This window comes from Peromyscus maniculatus, chromosome 23 (assembly GCF_049852395.1).
Source record: "Peromyscus maniculatus bairdii isolate BWxNUB_F1_BW_parent chromosome 23, HU_Pman_BW_mat_3.1, whole genome shotgun sequence".
In the NCBI taxonomy this organism is placed as follows: Eukaryota; Metazoa; Chordata; class Mammalia; order Rodentia; family Cricetidae; genus Peromyscus; species Peromyscus maniculatus.
In genome coordinates, this window is record NC_134874.1 from 5464761 (window position 1) to 5491904 (window position 27144).

Genomic DNA, 27144 nt, shown 5'->3' on the forward strand with positions numbered 1-27144 from the left:
TCTCGTTTTTTTTTTATTGGTTCTGAGATCAAAGGGCTAGGCGAGCTGGGACGGGCGTAGAGCTCAGGAGGGCGCTGAAAGGCTCTGCCCCGGGGCAGACATGCTGTGTGGGGTCTGCTGGTGGGCTCCCTGGCCCACCCAGCCAGCAGCGGCTGGGCACATGGCACTTGGCGCCTCGCATGTCCTCTACCGGCTTTGGCACTGCGGCCTCCTCGCCGGCGGGCGCCCCCCTTTTTTCCAGTTGCAGGAGTTGTGAGTCTTTCACAGTGCGGAGGGGTGGGGGTCCGGGGTGGGCACCTCCCCGGGGTGCAGGCAGGCCCCATCCGCCCGTTGCATCCTGGGCTCTCGGCATCTACTGCGGAGTGAGGCGAGGCGAGCTCGGCTCTTCTCCCCGCCTGTGGGAGTTGGCAGTCCTGGAGAAGCCCTGGCGGCCTCAGCGGGACATCATCCGGACAAACTCTGGGAAGGGCACAGGAGCGGGTGGAGACAGACAGAGGCAGTCAGGAGCCAGCACAGAACACGGCCGCCAAGGCCCCTCCGGATCGCCCCTGCTCCGAGGCTGCGCTGCCCACCCCCTCCACCCTGCGTCTTGGTGAGGCAGCTCTGGGAAGGGCTACAAAGGCCAGGAAAGAGGAGGCTCAGTCTGCAGAAGAGGGCAGGGGTGTTCTGGGAAGAACGCCTCCTACTGGGTCTCGGAAAACACGAATAGGGTTTCACTCAAGGGTGAGTGAGATGTCTTAGGAGATAAAGGTGCTTGCTGCCAAGCCTGAAGACCTGAGTTTGATCCCCAGGACCCACTTGATGGAAGAAAAAAAAAAAAATACAAAAACAAAAACAAAAAAAACAACTCCTGCAGGTTATCTTCTGATCTCCGTACTCACGCCGTGGAACACGAACACACACACACACACACACACACACACACACACACACACACACACACTTTCTAGATAGATGATAGATGATAGATAGATAGATGATAGATAGACAGATGATAGATAGATAGATAGATAGATAGATAGATATAGATGATAGATAGATAGGTAGATGCAATTAAAACAATTTAGCCCAAGTAGAAAATAAAACGAAAGGCACTTGGCACAAAGAACAGCGTATTCACGGGATGGCCTCACAGGTTCACATATCTCGAGTATTTCAGAGTGGAGGAATGGTAGATGCTATGGCAGGGCTGTGGTCAGATGTCAGGGGGGGCCTGAGGTCAGGCCAAGGAGTGTGGTCCTCAGAAAACAGCATGAGTGGGGAACAGACAGGTGGGGCAGACGGACACAAGGATGGGTACATGTATGAACAGATGGGTATAAAATGGATGGGGAAATGTCTGAACAGACAGAGAGACCGATGGGATTATGGGTGGACACACAGGCAGCGGGAAGTGTATGACTATATGGACAAAGTACAGAGGTGTGGGGGAACAGAGAGATGTGGACAGGGACAAGATACTGAGATGTGCGCGCGGATGGATGGATGGATAGCGGAATGAAGGGATGCATGAATGGATGGATGAATGCATGGGTCAGTGGTTGTGCGGATGGCTTTGAGAGATGATGAAAAACCGAACAGGCATCCGGGCAGATGCAATGGACGGGTGATGGCCAAGTAGATGGAAGGAAGGCGAGGAGGAAGCGTGAGAGCTTGCGTTGGATTGGTGACGGCATGGGGCATGCGCAGTCAGGGCGCTCCCCAGCTGGCTTGTTTCTCACCCACTTTTAAGCCCCGCCTACCTTCAAAGTCCACTCGTCCATCTCCATTGAGGTCCACATCTCGGATAATCTCCTCTATGTCTCGGTGACCCACCTGATGGCCCAGGAGCTTCCTCATGGCCTCTCGAAGCTCACTGGTGCTTATCTCCCCATCGCCGTTGGTGTCAAACTGGAGAGGGTGAAGGGAGGGGAGAGGGCGGCGCGGATGGAGGGCCGACCTCAAGACTGAGCAGTGCCCCCCATCCCAGGGTTCCTTCTAGCCAAGTTCCCTCCCGTGGCCGGGGACCCAGGGACTTAGAACTCTTCATAGTCATCCTGAGCCTGGGATTCAGCCTGCCCACCCCTGCCTGTCGCCAGCTGCCACTCACCTCCCGAAAGGCATCTCTCAGTTCCTTTACACCAATCATATCGGCTGTCTCCGCCAGGAGCTTAGGTCCCATTAGTTCCACAAAGTCATCAAAATCCACATGGCCACCCACTGGAGCAGAAAGAAGGGAGTAGGTCATCCTCAACCCCCCACTGCCCATCTCTCTCCAAGCAACCTCCTTGGTCTCCTCTGTAGGAAGATTTCTCTGGTCCTGCCCGGGCCCTGCAGTCGGGACAAATCTCTCACCCATGGTCCCATAGTCTTTTATAAAATAATCACAGAGGCTTAATATTATTTATAACTGCTTGGCCATTAGCTCAGGCTTATTATTGACTAGCTCTTACACTTAGCTTAACCCATAATTCTTACCTATGTTTAGCCATATGACTTTTTTTTTTTTAGCTGAGAATCGAACCCAGGACCTTGCGTTTGCCATATGGCTTGTTACCTTTTCTCAGTTCTGCCTTCACATCTCGCTTCCTCTGTGTCTGGCTGGTGACTCCTGATTCAGCCTTCCTCTTCCCAGAATTCTCCTTGCCTGCTCACCCCACCTATACTTCCTGCCTGGCCACTGGCCCATCAGCGTTTTATTAAACCAGCGTACAAGGGCATTATCCCACAGCACTCCCCCATCTCCAGGCCCAGGGGGTGATCGAGAACAGTGAGGACAGACCACAGACAGGTGGCTCGTCAAACAATGACTGGAGGAGCGGCCAGGGAAAGGGAACAGTCAAAAAGTGGATAAAAAGGAACCAGGAATAGGAGAAAGAAGCATCGGGCCACGGAGCAGGGTGAAGAATTTCAGAGATGGAGAGGCCAAGACACTCTTGGAGGAAGGCTAAAAGAGCTTTACTTTAGCTGTGCAGATACAAACTCAGCTTCCAAGGGACTCTCAGGAGGTGGAAGGAGACAGGGCTGCTGACTAGGACTTTCAGCAGGGACCAACTGCAGCATGAGGAAGAAATATGAGGCTGGAGGGATGAGGCCTGGGGGACTCCAGCATAGCATTTATTTGTGTGTGTGTAATGTGCCTACTGTGTGCAGGTGTATGTCCGTCTATAAAGGCCAGAGGTCAATGTCGGGCATGTTCCTCCATTGTTCCTACCAACATATATATATTTCCTACAACATATATATATTCTCTGTGTAGCTTTGGTGCCTGTCCTGGATCTCACTCTGTAGACCAGGCTGGTCTCGAACTCACAGAGATCCACCTGGCTCTGCCTCCTGAGTGCTGGGATTAAAGGCGTGTGCCACCCACCGCCACCCAGCTCCTACCTTATTTTTTGAAGCAGGGTTTCCCACTAACTCGTGGCTCACTGATTCAGCTACAGTACTAGACCAGCAAGGCCCAACTAGGCCCAACTCCCTCTCCAGTGCCGGAGTGATTGGTACATACTGCCTCACTGGCTCTCTCCCCAGTGCTGGTGGCCATGTCAGAGGAGCAGCAGATGGCAGTTGACTGACGTCAGGGTGTCACCCCACCAGGAGGCAACTCCCTGATGGGTGATGATAGGCAAGGCCCCGAGACCACAGACCCCGGAATGTCTTTTGCTTCTGCTCTGCCTTCACATGTTTGCTGCTGTTATCTTTCTCTGGTATCTGGCATGGTGTGAATGGGTGTGGGGAGACCTCCACTGCCTGTAATGTAGTGTGTTTATCTCGTGGAAACATCTCACCCTACTGGGCATTTTTACCTGTGGCTTATTATGAAGATGATTTCTTCTTAAGCTGTACTGTCTAATTGATGATAATAATAATGTTAGTTTAAATAGAGTTTTGGTGATTAAATATATAAACAAGGGAGTGTCACACTGCTACAACACATGAGTTTCTATTGAGGAGCCATATAGACTGTGGCTTAGGTTAATGATTAAGAAAAACAATTGAGGGTTGGGGATTTAGCTCAGTGATAGAGCATTTGCCTAGCAAGCACAAGGCCCTGGGTTCGATCCTCAGCTCAAAAAGAAAAGAAAAGAAAAACAATTGAGTCCCAGTTAGCCCAGCTGGCTTAAATTCTTTTACTCTTAATGTTGAGAGATGTGTTCACAGGTTTCAGGGTGAAACATAGCTTTGAAAATAACTTGAAGTTAGACTAAGATGTTTTTGTCAAATAGCTTCGAGGTGAAAAACCCAAGAAGACAATCTAAAGGTTTAGAAAGGCACATAGTCAGCGAACAAGAACAATTATCGTTAGCTGACGTACCTTTCTTCCTAGGACTGGTTGATGACCAAAGGTGATGATTAATTCCTTATACTCATTTCTGCCCTCAATCTCCTGTATATAAAAAACTATTGATGAGTGGGTATGCACCCTAAAGATTTAAAGTAGAGCTGACTGATTGTTTTTCATGTATAAAAGTTTAGGTTTGTGATTCCTTATAAGATTACCTTTTGCTGGGGCGTGGTGGCACACGCTTTTAATCCCAGCACTCGGGAGGCAGAAGCAGGAGGATCTCTGTAAGTTCGAGGCCAGCCTGGGCTACCAAGTGAGTTCCAGGAAAACACAGAGAAACCCTGTCTCAAAAAACCAAAAAAAAAAAAAATTACCTTTCAATATAAGTAATAAAGTGATTGGTCCTCTCTTTGTAACTGCCAGTAAAAGAACACCTTGCTTGCTTACATTGTTAGTCTATAACAAGTTGCTTGGGTATGAATGTATGTGGGTTCTTGGGGTAATTTATTTTCACCTGTAATATGTAAAATGTTTAATCATGAAGGGATATGGAAAACATGCTGGTTTTTACTTGTATTCATTGTAATCATTCACTTGAAAAATAAAATGTAACCACATTGCAATTCCTATATTCCTTGAAAAACTTTTTTGGGGTATATAAGCTGTAGAGAAAAAATATATAGTAGAAGAATAGAGAAGAATAAAGAAGGAAATCATCAAGAGAGTGTGTGGTGTCTTTTCCCTAACTCCCTCAGATAAAAAAGTCATAGTATGATGACTCTGTAGGTTCCCTTTGAGCCCTGTGCTGGTGGGGACTGGCCCCCCAGGCAGTGAAACTCCAGCCATCATTACCACTATCATCATCATTGTCATCACATCACATCACATCATCATCATCACCACCACCATCATCACCACCACCACCATCATCACCATCATCATCATCACCATAATCACATCATCACCATCACTATCATCATCATCACCACCACCACCATCATCATCATCACTACCATCAACACCATCACCATCACTACCACCATCATTATCATCATCATCACCACCACCATCATCATCACCACCATCATCATCACCACCACCACCACCACCACCACCATCATCATCACCACCACCACCATCATCATCACTACCATCAACACCATCACCATCACCACCACCATCATTATCATCATCATCACCACCATCATCACCACCACCATCATCATCACCACCACCACCACCACCATCATCATCATCACCACCACCACCACCATCATCATCATCACCACCACCACCACCACCACCACCACTACCATCATCATCATCACCACCATCATCATCATCATCACCACCACCACCATCATCATCATCAAGACAGAATCATATGTATTCCAGGCTGGCCTCAAACTTGCTATGTAGCTGAGGGTGACCCTGAACTTCTTCTTTTGAAACATTTTTTTTAAAGATTTATTATTTTATTTTATGTGTATGAGTTTTTCACCTGCATGCATGTCTATACTCCATGTGCATGCCTGGTGCCCACAGAGCCAGAAGAAAGGGTCAGAGCCTTATGGAGTTACAGTTATAAGCCGCCGTGTGGGTTCTGGGAATCAAACTTGAGTTCTCTGGAAGAACAGCCAGTGCCCTTAACTGCTGGACCATCTCTCCAGCCCCCATCTAGAACTGATCCTCTCTCTCCATGTCCCGAGTGCTGACTGTGGCAGTCTGTGTGTGTGTACCTGTGTTCTCAGCCCTGGGGAGGTGGGGACAGGAAGATATCTCTAGCCAAATCATATGCATTCCTGAGGACCAAACCCTGGCCTTTGAACATGCTAGACAAGCGCTCGACCAACTGAGCTACATCCTCTGCCTTCAGTGCCTATTCTGTATCAGCTTCTTGAGTGGGCTGACACTCCATTGCCTCCTGTGGCAGCTGGTGTGAGTCTACCCCGTGTGGGCCCCTCCCCTCCCCATGTCCCTCCCCTTCCTGCGCTTCCTTATTTAATAGATGCCTTGAACCCAGATCCCTGTTTCTGGAGAACCCATATAAAGACAGAGGACTTCATAATGCTAACGGCATCCCCTGACTTCTTATTGTGAGCCGCGTTTTGGGCTGTTACTCACCTATACCATAACTTTCTTTTTTTTTTCTTTCTTTTTTATGTATACAGCATGTATGACTGCAGGCCAGAAGAGGGCACCAGATCTCATTACAGATGGTTGTGAGCCACCATGTGGTTGCTGGGAATTGAACTCAGGACCTCTGGAAGAGCAGTCAGTGCTCTTAACCGCTGAGCCATCTCTCCAGCGCCCCATAACTCCTTTCTACTGTCTCATTACAACCCTGTTCACGCGGGAGGAAACTGAGGCTCAGAGGACGAGTGACCTGAACTGGACCACAGAGCTGGTCACAGACGTTGGCCCCAGGCCTGTGTGACCTGGAGGACAGGGACTCACAGTTCATGTTGATCTGCTGAGACAGCTCAATGAGTTCCATCTCGGTGGGCATGTAGCCCATGGTACGCATGCAGTTCCCCAGGTCCCGGCAGTTGATGTAGCCGTCCTTGTCCTTGTCGAATTCTCGGAAGGCCTCTCGGAGCTCTGGGGAAGTGAGTAAGGGTAGATGTGGTCAGAGAGAGGACCCAAAGAACATCTCAGGCAAAGACAGCCCCGGGCCAGCACAGGAAGTAGACCCTGGAGTCCTCTAGGGCTCCTGCTCGCCCAGCATGTCCTGTTTTGTGCCAGGGACTCTTCCCACACGTGGGTCTCCGTGAGTTCAAGGCTGCCTACTGTTCTACACAGTGAGTTGCGAGACAGCCAGGACTGTGTAGAGAAACCCTGTCTCAAAATACCAAACCAGCTGGGCATGGTGGTGCACGCCTTTAGTCCCAGCACTCGGGAGGCAGAGGCCTGGGAGAATCTACGTGAGTTTGAGACCAGCCTGGTCTACAGAGCGAGTTCCAGAGCAGCCAGGGCTGCACAGTGCTGTGGATATTGCTGTATATAAATAAAACACTGATGGCCAGTGACCAGACAGGAAGTATAGGCGGGACAAGGAGAGAGGAGAATTGGGGAAACAGGAAGAAGGAAGGAGAGACACTACAGCCACTGCCAGGACAAGGAACATGTAAAGACGCCGGTAAGCCACCAGTCACGTGGCAAGGTATAGATTTATAGAAATGGGTTAATTTAAGATATAAGAACAGTTAGCAAGAAGCCTGCCACGGCCATACAGTTTATAAGTATTATAAGCGTCTGAGTGATTATTTTATATGTGGATTGTGGGACTGCGGGGTTTGGGGAACCTGGAGAGAAGCCCTCCAGCAACAGCACAGAGAAACTCTATCTCAGAAAACCAAAACCAAACCCAAACCCACCCACACCTTCCTGTGCAGCTGAGCAGCCCTCTCCCCGGGGGCTTGCCCTTACCTTCGATCTCTTCTGGTCGTAATGATCTGTCCTGAAACAAGAGAACATGTCGCATTAGCAGTGGCAAGGGACCTAGAATTCACAACATGCCCATCCAGTGGGGGCCATCCAAGTGGCCACAGGAGCTAGGTGGGGCGTGACAGGACCTGAGCAGAGGTCTCTCTGGACCTTGATGGGGAAGGATGCAGTCCCCAAGTCTTAGAGTCACAGCGGAGTGTTGACAGAGGAACCCCACAGTCCCCACAGAAACCAGGCCACCAAAGCACTGCACCCTTCTCCAGACACAAGAAGAAGCTGGGAACAAAGCTGGTCCAGAAGCAAAAACCTGTAAATAAAACAGGGCCGGGGAAGTCACCACCCAAGGACACCAGGAGCAGCCAGGCATCAGAAGCCTACAGGGCAATGGAAGATGGGGGACCACAGGAGGAGAGCAGGTAGGGACCACATAGGCAGCCCCAGAAAGAGAAAGGGGGATTCAGGCTATGTAAGGAAGGGTTGGAGCTGTGTCCTGCATTCTGGGTACTGTCTCCACCTTCCCCAAATGTGACCCCACGCCTAAACCCTGCCCATTATAGGGACACAGCCTAGGACCTGGGGTTGCTAGTGTCCCAAGCAACGTATCTGCAACCTCCAGCAGGGCCCATACCTCTACAGGGAACCATAGAAACTTGGCATTAAAACTGGTACCAGAGAGGCCGGGCGGTGGTGGCGCACGCCTTTAATCCCAGCACTCGGGAGGCAGAGCCAGGCGGATCTCTGTGAGTTCGAGGCCAGCCTGGGCTACCAAGTGAGTTCCAGGAAAGGCGCAAAGCTACACAGAGAAACCCTGTCTCGAAAAACCAAAAAAAAAAAAAAAAAAAAAAAAAAAAAAAAAAAAAAACTGGTACCAGAGAAGTCTCCAAAGAGCAAATTTAGGGAAATCCGGGGAAGGGTCCTGATGGTGATAGCCGGCACCCCAGGCCTGCCGAGAAAGGAGGCAGGTAGGTACAGAAGAGATACAGGCGGGCACTCATGTTCCAGCTCTCTGCCTTCAGATGGGAAGAGTACGAGGCAGATCTGTGACCCCAAGGAGGCTCACAGCAGGGACAGAGACCCGGATCATTAACGCAGATGTATAGGAATGCTCTAGTGAGTGCGAGGCATCGCAAAGGTTTCTGTCAGTGGGGTGGGGCCAAGAAGGGTGGAGACAACGGGGCGTGGAGACAGCGGGGCGTGGAGACAAGGCCTCCTGGATACCGGCACTGCGGTCTGAGGATCCTGTCCAAAGGAAAGGGTTGTGTTGCCGTTCAAAGTGTGCGTGAGTTTGGAATGAGCAGGCTACCGACTTCCCGGGTCCTCCCAGGGGGCATTTCCAGCCGAGGGCAAAGAGTTCCTCGCAGGGAGTGCCGTCTCCATGGCAGTGATGCAAGGATTTTCCCTTAAAAGGCTGGCAGAGTGTCTGTGCCCCAAGGGTCACCCCTGCTCCCACACAGAGACCTGCGTTCCCGGACATTCTCGGATGGCCAGAAAGACGCATTTCCACGTATCCTAGCACCAGCAAGTGAAAATAAGTGAAGAGCAGCCACCCCTTACTATCAGTGGGGGACTGATTCCAGAAACCCCAGGCATGCCAAAATCCAAAGACGCTCAAGTCCTTTACATAAAATGGCATGCTATTTGCATATAATTTACATCCCTCCTCCGGTACACTTCAAATCATCTCGAGATGACTTATTCTATTTATATGATGCAAATGCTATGCAAATAGTTGCCGTGTTGTATTGTTTAGAAAATGAGGACAAAAAAAAAAATAATCTGTGTGTTTTTCAGTGCAGGTACCAGGTTTTATCTTTCTACCCTAAAATTTTTTCAAGATTTATTTTTGTTTGATGTGTATGGGTGTTTTTCCTGTACGTGTACCTTCAGGCCTGGTGCCCTAAGAGGCCAGAAGAGGACATCAGATCCTCCGAAACTGGAGTTACAGACAGTTGAGAGCCTCTGCTGAGTTTTGGGAACTGAACCCAGGTCCTCTGCAAGGACAGCAAGAGCTCTTAACCACTGAGCTATCTCTCCAGCCCCAGATGAAAGGTTTTTAACAATTTATTTGTGATGTGTTTGTGTGTGTGTGTGTGTGTGTGTGTGTGTGTGTGTGTGTGTGTGTGTGTAGGTCAGAAGATAACTTGCAGGAGTCAATTTTTGCCTTCGACCGTGTGAGTTTGAGGGTTGAGCCCAGGTCATCAGACTTGGCAGCAAGCACCTTTACCATCTCAGCAGCCTCAGACGTCAGTTTTAAAAATACTATTTCTTGCCAGGCGGTGGTGGAGCACTCCTTTAATCCCAGAGGCAGAGACAGGCAGATCTCCGAGTTCGAGGTCAGCCTGGTCTACAGAGTGAGTTCCAGGACAGCCAGGGCTACACAGAGAAACCCTGTCTCGAAATAAAATTATTTCTTGATCTACTGTTGCTTGAATCCCCAAATGTGGGGCCCCAAGGAAACGGGCAACTGGATGTACGCATGTGTACACAAGTATGCAACGTTTCCTCGGTGGGACAAGTTACTTCACTAGAATTGGGCCTCTCCCATCCCAGACCCTAAGCGGCTTGCCCCTCTTCCAGGCCGAGTTCTGCAGGTCTGGGGAGGGAGTGCACACTGCAGACCCTTCCACTCTGCTGTGTTCCCAGATTCCAAGGAGAGGCAAAGTGAGGCCCTCACTGCCTCATGGTGAGCCTGCAACAGCAGCCCTGGTAGCTGCTCCCAGGCTCACTCAGTGGCCCCCCAACCCCAGGCAGGGCCGTGGAGGAACACGTGTTGTGTCTGGAGCAGTTTAGTTACACACTGATATATGCACTAATCCCGGGGGTTGAGGGGAGCAGGCAGCATTGGGGACATACATAGTTCCTCCCCAGTTTGTGCAGACAGAAGAAGCCCCCAGAACCTAGAGTCAGGCAGACCCAGGGGCAAAACGGGTAGCTGCTGCCTCCTAGCTGGGGATCACTCCTGCTCATTAAGTAACATGAACTCCATCATGGCCTCCTCCTCTGTAACATGGCTCCATGCCAGTACCTACCTCCTAGGGCCTTGGTGGGCGTTCCTCAAGGCAAGCATTTAGCATCTGAAATTTAATCAGTGCAATCTACAAATGTTTGTATCCATACCATCCTCATTACCTGCTTCTCTGTGACAACTCAGACACCTTAGGAGGCTGCTCAGTACAGTAGCCACACGTGGTTACTTACATTTGAACTGGAGGGCTGGGGCATAGTTCAGGATAGAAGACATGTTTTGCATAGACAAGACCCCAGCTCAATCCTCAGCAAAAACAGAGCTTTTAATTAAAATAAAATAAAAATTAATAATTCTGTTCATAGCCGGGTGGCGGTGGCGCACGCCTTTAATCCCAGCCCTCGGGAGGCAGAGGCAGGAGGATCTCTGTGAGTTCGAGGCCAGCCTGGTCTACAGAGCGAGCTCCAGGACAGGCACCAAAACTACACCGAGAAACCCTGTCTCGAAAAAACCAAAACCAACAGCAACAACAAAAACAATTCTGTTCATTAGCTACATCCTTACAGGTCAACAGCCGCATGTGGTCAGTGGCTGCCACACTGGATATCGCGGTGTAGAATACCAGGAGAGCCTCTGAGTACAGAGAGTTGCTGGTTAGAGCACAGCAAGTGTAGACTTGGGCTGCCTGAGTTTGAATCCCACCTCTGACACCTGCTAGTGTGACCTCAGATGTGCTACTGCATCAGACTCAGTTTCCCCACGTGTGAAATGGGGCTTTGGTGAGGCAATTCACCAAGACACTTAGCATAGTATTGGCTTCCTCAGCATACTGAGGGCATGCTGTAAGGCACCCAAAGGATTGTATATGCTTATTTATTTATCTATGTGTGTGCAGGTGTGTGTGCAGGGGTGTGTGTTCAGAGATGTTTGTATAGGGTGTGTGTGTGTGTAGGTGCATGTGGGGGTGGGTGGGTGTGTATGTGTGTGTGCAAGTGTGTGTGTAAGGGAGTATGTGTGGGTATGTGTGTGTAAGGGTGTGTGTATATGGGTGGGTGTGCAAGTGTCTGTGTGCAGGTGTGTGTGTAGTGGTGCATGTGCCGGTATGTGTGTGCAGATGTGTGTGTAGGGGTGTGTATGTAGGGGTGTGTGTGTATGTGCAGGGGTATGTGTGCTTGCATATGAGCAGTGTGCATGTGGAGAACAGGGGTCAACCTCAACCTTGGGTGTTGTTCCTTAGCCTCCTACCGTTTTTTGTTAGTTTGTTTGTTTTTTTATGGGGTGTGTGCACACACATGAATGCAGGTGCCCTTGGAGGCCAGAAGATGGCATCAGATCTCCACAGAGCTGGGGTTAGAGTCAGCTGTGAGCCTCCTGATGTGGGTACTGGGAACCGAACTCAGGTCCCCTGAAAGAGTAGTGCCACTGAGCCACCTCACCAGCCTGTTCCCTGCCCCATCCGCCTTAGGTTTTGAGACAAGGCCTCTCACTGGGGCCTGGGGTTCACTGGTTCTCGGCTGGCGAGTGAGGCCCAGCTCTGGAGGCCCTGTCTCCGACTCCTCAGCACCCATCACCGTGCTCGGCGTGTTAGTGGGTGACGGGAACTAAATCAATGCCGTCTCCCCAGCCTCTGCTCTTATGATTTTGTTTTAAAAACTTTTATTTACCAGCCGGGCTGCGGTGGCACACTCCTTTAATCCCAGCATTCAGGAGGCAGAGGCAGGTGGATCTCTGTGAGTTCGAGGCTAGCCTGGTCTACAGACCGAGATCCAGGACAGGCACCAAAATTGCACAGAGAAACCCTGTCTCAAAAAAAACAAAAACAAAAACCCCAAAAAACCTTATTTATTTACACTTATTTTATTTTTGTCTGAGGGTTTTGCCCGTATGAATATGTGTGTATGATGTACATGCCTGATGCCCATGGAGGTCAGAAGAGGGCATCAGATGCCCTGGGACTGGAGTCACAGATGGTTGTTAGCCACCAAGTGGGTGCTCGGAACCCAACCCAGGTCCTTGGGAAGAACAGCCAGTGCTCTTAACCATTAAGCCATCTTTCCAGCCCCCTGCTTGAATTATTTCTTACTGGTTGACACACACGCACTTTGGAGCCATGAGTGGGAGACTTCAAGAATCAGATTCACAAGCCGGGTGTTTGAAGACGGGGCCTGCTGTGTAGAGAACCCCTTTTCTCCCCCAGCACCCCCCTCATGCCCTGTGAAGCCAGGATTGGCCGGCGGCACTGGGCCAACTTACGTACAGGTTGTCTGTTCTCGGCAAAACCTTTTCGAAGGAAAATGCAGGCGGGTCCCAGCAGGTTGTGCATGACTGCGCAGTTCTGGGCCAGCATCATGAGCGGTCCCGGGAGCTCGCCGCCGCCGGCGGCCAGGCCCTCCTCACTCGTCTGCACCACCATGTAGCTGGTCTTCTCCTCCTGGCGCATCTTCAGCCAACACCAAGCAAATAAAAAGAGAGGTGAGGTGTCACCTCCTCCCTGTTCATCTGGATCCTCCCAGCCCCGGCCTGGCTGGTGATTCCAGGAGATCCTTGAGAGTCACATGGCGAAGTTCTGAGAGCGTTAGCATGTACAAGGACAGTATATAATTGATCCGACAGATGGAGGCTCCAATCCTTGGCTGAAAGAGTTGTCCCATGGAGCATTCTATAGATATGATGCTTGAAGTAGGGTGTTCTCACGCATGCACGCATGTGCGAGCACACACACACACACACACACACACACACACACGCACACACACAGGCACGCACACACACACAGGGTGCATGCAGTTCAGAGAGCGGAGCACTTCCGCCCTCACTCCGAGTGCCTCACAGAACCACATCCTTCCCCCAAGTGCTCCCAGTGTCTCAGCTCAACCCTCGGACCTACATTCTGTCTTCCCAGTTTCTCACGGACTCAGACCCTGCCCCAGCTGGACCCTCCCCCCACATACACTGGAAGGCCCAGAGGGTGAGCAGAGCTGGTTACCCCGAAAATAGGCTCCTCAAGTCTGCTGACTAAAGGTCACAAAGGTAGATGCCATGGCTGACAAATGAGGCAGGTAGGCTGTGAGAGGTGAGGACGGTGTGTGTGGGGGGGTGGGGTGGGGGGGATGGGTGCTGTGTGCCCACGCTAAATGGGCGGCTCTACTTACTGCCCACAGGTGCCAAACCTGGTTGATAGCACCCGTGGGTCAGACGAGACCCACCTGTACCCGGATTCCACCTGCTTATGACAGCATGACTGGGCAGTCTTCCAGCAATTTTCCTTGCCTACCCTCCCTCTTTCCCTGGCTGCATGCCCAGGCTGGCTTGGCCTGCTTGACCTCTAAGAGGCTGAGGCTGGGGCCTCGCCAGCTGACCGAATATAGCTGCGCTCTCAGGCCCCGGCCAGGCTTTCGTCCTCCCCACAGATTCCCACAGTTATAAAAAGTCAGCACTGCCCCACAGACCTTCCCGGACCCAGACACAACATATGGCTGGACCCAGGCCTCCCAGCAGGCCAGTGCCTCTCAAGAATCCAAGTCCCAGCCCTGCGAGGGACAGCCACTCTTCAGTGTGGAAGTTTGTAGCAGAACGTCCCCAAGGACAGGCAGGGTAGCTGGACCCCCAAGAGAACTATCTGTCTGAGACACACAGGGCTGTATTCTGTCTGTCCCATCCAGCCCGTCCCAGAGGAACCTCTCTTCTCCTGTCCTCTCATGCTTCTCCCCTAAGCCCTCCTATAAAGGGGCTGTCGATGGAGACTCATTTCCAACCCCTGCTAACACCCTAAGCCCCTTCCAGACCTAGAGGGGGAGGAACAGGATGTCAGTGCCTCAAAGGAGACGCAATGTCTCCGACCAAGGCTCAAGGGGAGGTTGTAGGAAATCTCTGAACACGAGGGATGTGGGACAGACCAAGGCCCACTCCGGCTTGAATCTTGGCTCCATTCACTCATACCTCTGAACCTATGCTTGGAACTAGTAAAGAAAAGAGAGACTCTCCTTCTAAGAAGGAGTCCCAAGAGAAGCCGGGACTAGATGGGGGTGTGTGTGTGAGGGGGGCTAACTCCAGGAAGCAATCTTATTGGAGATGTTTGTGGAAAAGCAGACTTTCCGTTTCTGGCTGAATCTCACGCATGTTGGCTCAGGAGAAGCACAGTCCAAGAAGGAGGCGGCAGCAGGTGGTACAGGATCCGAAGAGGGTTTGATGTGCTGGCTCCGGACACCGTCTTGCCCGCTCTGTGACCTTGTGCGGCTCTGTTCATCCCCCGTGCCCCAGCATTCTCCGCACACGGGTGTGTGTGTGTGTGTGTGTGTGTGTGTGTGTGTGTGATCATCTGTATCCGCAAGGTTCTGGTGAGGAACGAGTGAGCTGCTGCCTATAAAGTGCCCCGCACAGTGTTTGGAACACAGTAAGAGCCAAATAAATGAAGTTGCCGTGGTTACGGCGATGGTGATGATGATGATGACAAGGATGATGTTGGTAGAGCAAGTTAAGAGATGTTGGGTGCCTTCTGGCTCCAGAGGAAGTGGAGGAACATCTGCCAATCAGCCAAGAAATGAGAAGGACGGAGAGGAATTTGCTCCCACGAAGAAGGAACCAGCGGTGGCTGGGGAATTTCCACTGCCTCTCTTGATTATAACTCTGCCTGGCACCAAGTTGCCCCGGGAGGCAGCTATTCTTCCCCAGTCAGCCATGATGGCACCTGACAGGCTGGTCCTGCCCAGTTCAGGGCCTGAAGCAGGCTACCTATCCCCATGTCCAGCTCCTCGGCTTCCAGTCAAGAGGCTGAGCCAGGGGCCAATAATGTCTGGCCTGGAACCAGGAAAGGCCAGCCTATTAGGGAACACCATGACCTCTGGCTCCCTAACAATGCAAGCTGGCCGAGGGCACACAGGTCAAAACTCCCTCCTCTGCTCACAGCCAGGGAGAGTTTGAAGGGCACAGGCTTAATGAGATGGGAAGAGGACATTTCGCTGCACGGGGTAGGGAGCCGGACTAGGCAATCTCGAAGGTCATATTTGGGAATTCATGAATAACGTTTCTGGCAGCGGGAGAAAGAAGAAGCACACATAAAACACCAGCTCCGACTTTACACTGTGCAGGCTCAAAATCCCAGCTCTGCTTGCTAGCGACTGAGTGACCTCGGAAACCCTTATCTCGGAATCCAGCTCCCTTCCCTGCCAACTAGCCAAGAGGACTATTTGGTGGAAAAGAGCAAGTGAGATGGCAGATGTCTGATATGTTGCGAATAACCCAGAAAAAGAAATAACTCCTAAGATTTAAGATCACTTATCCCGTGGACCTTGACCCTCGCCGGCTACGTGCACCGTGGCTCGGAGGTAGGGGCGTGGGCTTAGCATGTACGAGAGGCTCTGGGTAACAAGCTCCGCCTGGGTATGGTGGCTCATGCCTATACGATATTTCCAACCTGCCGCAGCTAAAGCCAGGAGGATCTTGAGTTCCAGGCCAGCCTGGGCTACAGAGCAAGTTCCAGGCCAGCGTGGGCTACCGACAGAGGCCTCACCTCAAAAACAAAACAAAACAAATACAATAAACAAGCAGCAACAACCAAACGGGAAACCTGAGAGCAGTGGCGACCATCCCCATCTTCTCCGATTTTCTACTCTACCCTGTATCTCTGATGACGATGAAATCTTAACACGTGTCCGGTACTACACACTTGGCATTGTGCACAGCACACAATCATTTTGAGCATTAAATACTGGGGAATGGGTGTGGTGATGCACGAGTTTGATCCTAGCACTTTGGAGGCAGAGTTAGGGGATCTTGAAGTCTGGGGCCAGCCTAGTTTACCTAGAGGATTCCAGGCCAGTCACGGCCACACAATGAGACCTTGTCTAAAAAGAAAAAAGAAAAAGGGAAAGGAAGGAGTTAAGTTTTAGGAGGCAGCTGTATTGCCTCACACCTGAAATCCCAGTACACAAGCTGCTGAGGTGCAGCTTCCAGCATAAGCCCGTTTTCTAAAAGGCAGAACAAAAAACAACAACAAAAGGCCACACATCCGGCCTGGGGGATGTGTGAGACTCTGGGGTTGCTCCCCGATAACACACACACGCGTTGGAAGAGGAAGGTAGACATTAGCACTCCTTATTGATGGATGGGCCAAGGAACTCAGTCGCCGAAAGTTCAGTAATTTGTCCAAGATCACATGGCCCGAAAGAGAAGACCTGTGTGCTCTGACTTAAGCTCCGCTGTGCGGGGGAAAGATGGCCGGAGGAGGCGGAGGAGGAGAGGGCTCGTTCTTCAATTCACCTCCCCACGCAAATGTTAGGAGCCTTTGCGTCCCTGTTTGCCTGTGATCCTCTCTAATTCAGATCGGTGTCTGCCTCCCCAAATCACCTCCCTAAGAGGCAGAAGCCTCCTCCAAGAGAAGGACCGACGATGAGGCACTGGGGATACACAATAGAAATGCCAGGCCTCCCAGCAATCCAAGTAACAGCGAAGATTAAATGGAATTTGATGTGAGCAGCTTAGCCGAATGAGGAGGGCGGCAGGCTAAAAAGCCCCAAGTGTCCTAAATTGAGAGGTCAGAAACCTAATGGGAAAGAGGGGATGGGACCTGAGTGAAGGCTCCATCAACCAATCCAAAAACCTTACACGAGTCACCCGACCCTCCAGTCCCCGCCCCCTCAATTGGCAATCATTTCTTATTTGGAAAATGAAAATCCGGGAGGCAGATATCTTTATCAGTCATGTCTTCTTTGACGCATGAGTCTATGACCTGACTGCAGAGGACTGGCGATCTAGGCAAAGCCCACCTGAAAGGAACCCGCTGCAGATGCAACCCAGACCTTCCTAAGGACGACAGAGGGGAGAACCCTCGCTCCCCCAAAGGAATTCTTGCAAAAGAATATTGTCCTAGCATATAAGCAACTCACTTATCCACTCAGCAAAGTGACACTCAGGTACACTCCTGACCCACGTATCTCTTGGGCACGCTATTTCTCAAAAGAAGCCACCCTGGTCCCTAAGACCTGGTCCTTTGACACACTCACACCTGACTCAAGAATGGTTGTGGAGAGAAGCAAAAGGAGAAATGTGCTTGGTTAATGGGGTTCCTTCAAGCCCCCCAGTTTTTGAAGGCTTGGAGAGTACCAGCAAAGAGCACAGACCCCCTACGGGCCCCCAGGCCTGCTCCTGGAGGATGTCTGATTCTTTAAGGCTCTACACTGACAGCCTATGAATCCACACTTTCATGTTACACCCCAGAAGTCCCAAAGTCACATGATTTCTTTCCTAGCTCTTGCGTGAATCCCAAATATGGCCTTCCCAGACCCTGCCGCCCCTCAACCCCCACCCAAGGCAGCTTTAAGCCCTAACTTTAGTTCAGAGCCTGCCTAGGACGCAAGAATCTGCTACGGGAAGGTACCTTGAAGTTAGAACGGGGACACAACCTTGGGCAGACACCCTAGAAAGATGCCCACCCACTCCATGCCGTCTGGGGGCAGGCAGCAAGATGCCCCCCACCCCCCAGACCCCAGCAACCAGGACTTGGGCGCCCCGCAAACATACCTTTCTCGAGAGGTTTCTCAGTGGGGACTTGACGCAGTTGCCCATCCTACACTGACGCAGCCCCTCTGGCGATCTCTGGGTCCATGAAGGAGGCTCCTGGGGGGCCAGGAGACCTCAGTCTGGGTCACTGCCAACCCCAGCGTTTCTCTGCCTGCGCGGCTCTTCCTCCAGGACAGAGCTGAGCCCGAGCGCGCGCGTGCTCGCCTGCCTGCTCCTGCTGATTTTTTTTTTTTCTTTCCTGGTGGTTTGTATGTGTGTTTGTGTATCTAGGTTTAACTTTCTTAAGGAGACAAAGGCAGAAGAGTGCGTGGCACCGAAAAAAAAATCCCCTGGAGAGTTGATGGCAGAGGGCACTGGCGCTGGGAAGCCTTTCGGATCATCAACATCAGATTAGCCAGAGTCCTTTCTCTGCTTCTCTCTCTCTCCCCTTCCCTCAGCCCCTCCTTTCCACGCCGCCAAATATGCAGGGAGATTGCCTTGGGGAGGGGGACCCAAGGTGGCAGCTGCAGCTGGGAATTAGGCCAGCAGATCCAGAAGGGAAAGCTGGCTAGTTTGGACCCCCAAAGCCAGGGTGCCTCACAGCTTGCAAAGCTATCTTCGCACAAACACATACACCACACACACACACACACACACACACACACACACACACACACCACACATGCATGCACACACAGGACCCCAGGGAGATGTATGCCTCTTCTGAAGAGCAGTGAGCCGGGCAAGCATGCTTCATCAGCCACTGGCACTTCCAGCTGGATGGACAGCGAGGTGGTTTTCGGTCGAGGGCCTGGGAGATCTTGTGACGTCTCTATTACGCTCCATTTTTCACACTTGCCTCATCGTTGACATGGGATGAGGCTCCAGGGCTGGCAGCAGCTGAACCCACAGCTGTAATCACCTCTTTCCTTCTGCTCTCTTTGCTCCGTAAAAGCTCCCTGACCCTTGGGAAGGCAAGAGATGGCCCTGAGGGGGGCGGGATGGAGGCGGTGCTGGCACAGAGGACGTGACCAAGGTCTCTCTGGTCCTCCTCATCCTCTGCTTAATCCTGACCAAGGGTCTTTCACTGGCTTCGTTGGAGTGCAGAACAGGGAGGCTGGTCTTTTAGAAATGATCCTCGAAGACCCACAGCTGGGACTTTACAAATGACTGGATATTCCTCATCCCTCCACCTTCTTGCTTTGGCATGAGAATTCTTCCCAAGCCTCGGATGTTGGAGAGCGGCGATTGTGGCCGGTACCCAGGGATTCCTGTTTCCTCGCATCCAGCTTTGCCCCCAGTAGGGGGCGCCAGAGATAGCCCAGGAGGTTGACCCACGCCCAGGCCCCTGATGCAATCACAGACTTCAGCCCAGACGGCTTCCTCTCCTGGGGACTTGTGTCCTGTTTGGGTGTCTGGTCAGAAATCTCATTAGAGAAGATGACTGGGTGAACTGCCCAGTGGGTGGCACAGACTCCCTCCTAGGAGGCTGAAAGGGAGGCCGCTGGCTAGTTCACCGTGGCTGCGGTGCTGTGTGCCGGGGCTGTCCAGGGAATGGTATCGCCAAGGCAGTTTCTTGGTGCCTAGCCTGGGCCCTACTCCAGGGGGAGGGGGAGGAGGGGGGAGGCCACTCCCCGAGGACAAAAGGAGGAGCCCGAGTGGGAACAGCTAAAGGGCAGGAAAGAGGGTAAAAATGCCGGGAAGGGAGGAACAGGCAGCTAACAGAAATGCAAAAACCCAGGAAGGAAGCACTCGGCCCGGACCAGGGGTCAGGTTCCGTGGCCTCTGACGAGTGGGAAAGGATCTGGGGTCTGAGGTGGAGGCTCGGCTCTGCCTGTGATCCCCTTCCATCCCTGAGCTTCGGTTTCCTCCGTTCGAAAAGGGGACTTTCCCTGTCTGGCTAATGTAGTGCGTACAGGAAAGCCTGTGGTACATAATAGGCGCTGATAAGTAATTATTCAAGTGGACGAGGGAAGTATCGTTTGCCCAGCGTTTATGCGCCGGGTGCTGTGCTTGGCTCCGCGAACCAGGAGGAGGGACGGCGGGAGCTGACATCCTAGCTGGTGGGCAAGAGGTCGTGAGGAGCACAGCTCTTTACCACAGTTAAGACAACCGCTAAGAAAGAGACCCACACACCCTGATAAACGACACGAGAGTGCGCTTAGTCCGGGGAGATAGGGAGAGGCTTGCCAACAGAACCTAGAAAAGGAGACATGGGCTACACTGGGTAATAAATAAATAGTGTTTCCTGTAAAACCTAGGAGACAGATTGTCTGGACTACTCTCTAGCCCAGGCTGGCCTCGAACTTATGGAGGAGACTCCTGCCTCTGCCTCCCAGGTGCAGGTGTATAGGTGTGCACCACCATGCCTGGCTTGTCAACTCTTTTTGTTTGTTAATTTTTTATTTGTTTTATTTTTGTTGTTTTGAGACAGGATTTCTCTGTGAAACTGCCCTAGCTGCCCTGGAACTCGCTCTGTAGCCCAGGCAGGCCTCGAACTCACAGAGATCCTCCTGCCTCTGCCTCCCGAGTGCTGGGATCAACAAAGGCGAGTGCCACCACCACTGCGGCTTGTTTGTTAATTTTTAAAATCACATTTATTGATTTGTGTGAGGAGAGGCAGTGTGTGGGAGCCAGAAGAGAACTTTTTGGAGTCAACTTTCTCTTTCTACCACGAGGACCCTGAGTTTTGAACCCCGACCGTCACACTTGGCGGCAAAGCACCTCTACCTGCTGAGACCCACATTGGCCTGGAGCTTGAGATGTCGTTGATTATGACCTTGACATGACCTCGTACCCTGGACCCTTCTATAGCTCCCTCTCTGTGCGCCGTCACACTCAGCTATAAATTCTTTCCAGCCAGCGGCAGGGCTGGGGCTGGGCCTCGGGTCTGACTAGATGGAGAGAAAAGCGCAGACTAAGGCAGGTTCTCAGCCCTGGCCGTTGGAACCCGCTCTGCAATCCCTGCTCAGTGGGTGTAGGCGGTTGTCTGAGCACTGAGGCTGTCTACTCTACTCCCTCGGGAACTCTAACCTGTAGTTGGCCTTAAGATCCACTGAGAGGGGCTGGAGAGAGGGCTCAGTGGTTAAGTGCACTGGCTGTTCCTCCAGAGGACCCGGGCTTGGTTCCCAGCACCCACGTGGCTGCTCACAATCCTCTGTAACTCCAGGTCCAGAGGATCCGATGTCCCTCTTCTGAGCCCTGAAGGCACCAGGCACACATGTGGTACACATATGTGCCTGCGGGGGAAAATACTCATACACATAAAATAAAAATAAGTAAATCTTAAAAAAGGAAAAAGATAAAGTCAAAAGATGCATGGAGAAAGGGGTCCAAGCTTGGAATGCAGAGGCAGAAGGACCTGGGGCGGACCAGATTCACACTGGACTTTGGGGGGTCTCAGGCTAACTCAGAGCACGAAACAATACTTACACAAGCCCCCCCCCCCCCGAACGCACACCGCCACCACTGTCTGGCCCCTGAAAACTGTCCCTTCCTCTGCCTAGCATCTGTCTTAAAGGGCTAGGTGCAGCCTCCACTCAGTGTCTTCTTAGCCCTGGTGACTCCTGCCCCCTGCAGGCCAATCCCAGCCATAGCAGGTGCCGGCGACCTTGGACAATGCCTCTGTCCTTGGAAACAGGAGGCAGACTACGGCAAAACCAACCAAACACCTAACGGAAGCCCACTCTGGGGGTGCTCAGTGGGTCAGAGTGCTTCCTGATGAGTCTCACAAACCCCAGATGGATCCCTGGGACCCACATGGTGGAAAGAATCATCTGAAAGTTGTCTTCTGACCTATACACACACACACACACACACACACACACACACACACACACACACACACACACAGAAGGATGCACACATACAAATACACACACATGCACACACACATGCACACAATATATGCACACACATATACACAAACATGCACAGTAGCACACATACACACATACTTTATGTATCCATTTTTGCTTTTTGTTCAGTCAGCGTTTCTCTGTGCAGCCCTGGCTGGCCTGGAACTCACTCTGTAGACCAGGCTGGCCTCAAACTCACAGAGATCCACCTGCCTCTGCCTCCCAAGTGCTGGGATTAAAGGTGTGCGCCACCACACCTGGAATACACACATTTTAAGTAAGTAAATGTAAAAAAATTTGAAGTCCATTCTGCTTTGGGGTAAGAATAGGGCTGACACTAGCTTGAGGTTTAAGGTCAGCTAGGGGTCCAGGGGGGCCAGATCTGGGGTTTTAGAGTCTCCTTAAACTGAACTGGGTTGGCAGAGGGCAGGAGGAGGCACGAATGGCTTGACCTTCCCTAGAAAATGCAGCCTGGCTGAAGGTTGGGGGGGGGCTTCCTCTGAGAAGCGAAGAGCACCTTGTACCCCCATTTTTTTCATCCATCAATAAAATGGCCTCTGGAGCCACACTTTGAACTCTGGAATGAAATAATAGGATGAGAGGGATGAGCTCATCACTGGTTATCCCTGATTAGCGGGGAGACTGGCCCTGGGTCTTGATCAGCTCTGTCGGCAGCAAATGAACTTGGGTGGCACCCTAGTGCCAGGTCCCTCAGGGTGGAAGCTCGGGTACAGCATGGCGGTGCTCTGTGGACACTCCTGACAACTTCCCTCCCAGCCAGCACGGTGCCACTCAGGTGGCAGGTGTTATGGTTTGTTGACTGTATGACCTCTGGCAGGCACCGCCCTCTCCAGCACCTGTGTCCTCATTTCTAAAACGGGGGAGGACAATGCCAACCCTCCCAGGTTGCTGTGGCGATAACGAGGACAGAATCCGATCATTGTGCAGGGGCCTCTGGACCAAGGTCTTGAGTACCCCCAGTGGTCACTGGAAACAGCTGGAGGCAGACGCAGATACCCAGACGTCCCAGAAGATGCTCATCCAACGGCCTAAGCCACGTCTATCATCCATGTTGGATACACACCACAAGCTGGCCTTCTCTTCCCTCATCCCCGGGCCCCAGAGGGGAGCTGGTGGGACAGGAATGATACTTCACAGGCCTTCAAAACACAGGCTTGGTGCAGTTGAACCCATAAGACTCAAACCATCATGACCTTGGCCGAACTCTTCATCCGTACCACGGGAACTAGGAGCCCTACATAGCCTAGACACAGGTGACATTAGTCACTCGTCCACTCATGGACACTGTGATCCCTTTACATGTTGGATGGACACTGGGCTGGTCGCGCCTGCCAGCCCCCCACCCCCACCCCAGATCAAGAGAGATGTTTCTCTAGGATGGGACCAGAGCTGTGGGGTTTATTTGCATCCGTCTCTTCTCAAGCTGAGTGCTCGAGCAGAAGGTTTGTTTGTTCATAATGTGTCTCCCGAGACCCCAAGCCCCATATCGCGCTTAATGGAGGAGGTCACTTCTCACACCACAGAGTCTGCCTAGGCGGCTGGGTGACACCGTCCTTAGCCGGCAGAACCAGGGACAGCCCACTGACATTGAGCTCTGGGTCCTTTAAAGCCCTTCTTCACGCGGCGCGGAGGCTGCTCCCCTTACACAGCACTTATTCAGACAACGCTCTTTTAATGACTATTAATGAGAGCAGTCCCATTAATGCAGGCTGCTCTCTAGCCAGCACTCACTGTGAGTCGGGCCTCTGATAGCCTTAATTCTGTGTGAGCCTCGTCAAGACCCTGCAAGGTACTTTTTCCCCCGGTCTCATTTCTGGATGAAGAAGCCAAGGCCATGGAGAGAAAATGATGCCGAGGTCATAAATACACCAAGTGACAGAGGCAGGGTTGGAAGCCAGAGCTCTAGTACCTTCTCAGCCACCATACCCACACCTCAGCCTCAAAGCCACACTGTCTCCCTGCAGACAGCAAAGACGGCCCAGCTTGTCACGGGAGGAATCTTAATTCTCATTTCCCAAAGTCTATCTGGATACCTCTAGTGTGCCTAACTCTGGCTCTCTCTGCCGCTGTTATCAACAAAAAAGAAATGCATCCTTGGAGTTCATCGTCATCAACAAGAACAGTAATAATACCAGACACAGACACAGCCCTGGCTCTGTACCACGCAATGGTCTAAGCTCTGCACCCGTGCCCGCATAAATCATCTGACCTCCCCAGTTCTCCTTGAGACACTATGATTGATTTCTATTTTTTCAAGTAAATAAAAGCCTTGATGAAATAAAGCAATCCACCTGAGGCCCAACATAAAATAAGTTAAGAGGCATGAACCAAATATGTTTTGCCCTAAGCAGATCCATCTGGAAATTTCTGTATTCGGGGCCGCGTTTTGCTGTCTCTCAGCCCCCACCCTGTCTCTAATGCAGAAAAGAGACAGTAAGGAAAGACTAATTCCTTTATGTCCCAGGAGACTGGAGGCTCTGACACAGTAACTCCAGACCGGTTCTGTCGTCCCAGGTCGCTGGCTGATCGCTGCCATTCACACGGATGCCTGGGAGGTGTCACCAGGAAACTCAAATTGAATGTGCTGGGGGTGGGGGCGGGGGTGGGAGTCTGCAGCTCCGCGAGGCCGGAGCCTCCAGAGGGAGGCAGTAAATATTTCATGGGACCTTCTTCCAGCTCCTCCTGACTCAAGTGACCCTGTGACATTTCAGAACGTGGGGCTGGAGAAGAGTCTCCATTTAATGACTGGGAGGTCGGAAGACTGGAGTAGCCGGGTGCTGGAAGGCTCTGAGCCCAGAGAGGGCCTGTGTGGGCACATTCTGCAAGAGCAGGGAGCCGGGGTCCTTTTCCCAGATCACCGGCAAAACTGAATCATCAGTCTGTGACTGGGCACCTTCCAAACTGCTAGGTCATGGAGCTCCAAAACAGCCCAAATCTTGGCTGTCTTTCCCACCTCTCTCTTCCTACCTAGTGTACCACCAATGCCCCGGCACAGGAGGTATTCATAAGTGCGTGGCACCTGAGTGGCTCGAAATCACCCGCTAACCACATAGTATTTGGGTCACAACCCAGCCCAGACCCACAGATCGGTCCTAACATGCTACGGCTCCGAGCCACTGCAGTGAACATTTTTCCCTCGGCATGTAGCCAGGCTAACTCTCTCAGGGCTCTGCATCCAGACCTCTACTCCTGAGCACCGGTGCGAGTTCGCTGAGAGAACCGCTAACGAGGGCTCCCTGCCGGAACAAAGCCACGCGCCGCTGGCCCTGTCACACCATCTCAGCAGTCCCGTGCATCCCGAACCCACGTGCAGCCGCCTTCATGACAGAGCCCCACCCGCATAAGCCACCGCAGAGTAGTATTTTGAAAAGGAACGAGCAGATCTGAAGCAGCACACACACACACACGCGGCCTCCTCCTTGTAGTGCTGATCCAGCACAGCCAGCCGCGAGCCTGAGGTAGTTTCCTTGCACCAGATCCTACCACAGGAACGCTGAGACCACCCCCTGAGTCTGAAACCATGCCAGCATCCGGATTGCGCCTCTGCAGAACTGACCGCCGCGAGTTCGATTCAATGAAGACTCGGAACCAGTGGAAAGCTCGGCTTTGCTCAGAAGTTCACAGGCTCCTATGACACAACCCCACACTGTAGCCTTGAACTGGATGGAGGGGGAAGCTGTTTGTAAATGCCCGGCTGACTGGAATCCTCACGGGCAAAGGTGTGGGTGAAATAAAAGGGGTCTCTGGTGACCCTCGGTGGCCTCCCTGGCCCTAGAATGCACACCAACTCAGGCTTGTGTTTTCTGGGTCTTCTCCCACAACTGCCTTACTGACATCCAGATGGCATCCCTGGAATGCCATCCTCCTTAACACGCTCCAAAGTTCCAGATGGAGCTGTACCTCTGGACAGACCCTCCACGCCTGCCCAGGCATCTCTTCTCCTCCCCATTTTTCCAATCCCCTAACTTTTCTCAGACCTTTGAGGACACTCTGGGTAACGGCTAGCGTCACACATCTACAAGCAAGTCCCTGTACTCCCAGGCCCTCCTCCCCTTTGCCTACCAGACCCCAAGCCCTTCGCTCCCAGAGGCCAGAGGAGCGGGTTGGCACCGCCTCCTCCAAGCACCGCTCACGACCCGGGGAAATCTCCGGGAGGATTGCGGAGGTCGCTCCTGCAGGTGCCAGGCAGACTCGGCTGAGTGATGCCCAGGAAGAGGCCCGGAGTGTGGACAGCGCATAGGGTGCTGAATCAGACACGGGGGTGGAGGAGCACCAGGGCCGCGGGAGGACAAGATGAGTCGTGGTGCGCCCCGACCGGGCAGAGCGAGCAGGGCCAGGGACGCGCCGCCGCCGTAGGGTCCCGAGCGCCGGTGCCCCGAGCGCGGGCGAGGGGCGCGGCCCTTACCTGGCCGAAGGCGGAGCTGAGCATGGGGTGCAGCCGGTGGAGGAACGGGTCCGCCTCGGGGGCACCGGTGGGAGCCGGGTCCCCGCGACCCCGCGATCGCAGGGACCCCCGTAGACCGAGCGCCGGCGCCAGCCCCCGTTCCTCCCCATCGCTCCCGCGGGCTGGCGGCAGCGTCTCCCGGGGCCTGCAGTGCGCCTGGGGCAGCCCACGCCGGCTCCCGCGCGCGCCCTCGTCGCGCGGCACGGGCCGGCACAGGGGCCTCCGCGAGCTCGGATCCCCGCACGGTGGCGGCGAGCTGGGGCAGGGACCGGTCAGTCGGCGGCCACGCAGCGCGGGGTCCCGTGCAGAGCCGTGGCGGGGAGCCCGGCTGCCCCCGCTCGCCGCCGCCGCCTTGAGCAGCGACGTCTTGGACTCGCTCTTGGCGATGTGCGAGCTCATCGCGGCGGGGCCCGCGCTCGCATGGCCCGGCGGGGGTGGTGCGGGGCCCCCGGAGGGCAGGGAGCGGGCCGCCCGGCGGGAGCCGAGCCCGAGGACGCGCTGCAGGCGGGCGCCGTCCCCCGGCCGCTTAAATGCGGCCCCGTCGCCGCCGCCCATGTGACAGCGCAGCCTCTGCGCCCGGAGCCCGGAGCTCCCGGCGGCCGGCGTTGCGGATCTGGGGGGGTAGCCTGCTGTCCCCCGAGAGCCCACC

At 52.9% G+C, this 27144-nt stretch overlaps 1 protein-coding gene across 3 annotated transcripts; it reads right to left on the reverse strand.

Moving 5' to 3' along the window:
* On the reverse strand, positions 1-27144 carry Cabp1 (calcium binding protein 1). Of its 3 annotated transcripts, none has more exons than XM_076561307.1 (7): positions 18195-21604; positions 12934-13116; positions 7694-7724; positions 6722-6865; positions 2090-2199; positions 1743-1890; positions 1-459 (listed from the first exon to the last, which is right to left on the reverse strand). In XM_076561307.1, the coding sequence occupies exons 1-7, from the start codon at positions 18237-18239 to the stop codon at positions 434-436; spliced, it is 687 nt and encodes a 228-aa protein (XP_076417422.1). In that variant the 5' UTR covers positions 18240-21604; the 3' UTR covers positions 1-433. The 3 variants fall into 3 exon arrangements, with proteins under 3 accessions (XP_076417422.1, XP_076417423.1, XP_076417421.1); XM_076561308.1 differs by having other exon boundaries at positions 13663-21599; XM_076561306.1 differs by lacking the exons at positions 12934-13116; positions 18195-21604 and adding an exon at positions 26457-27144.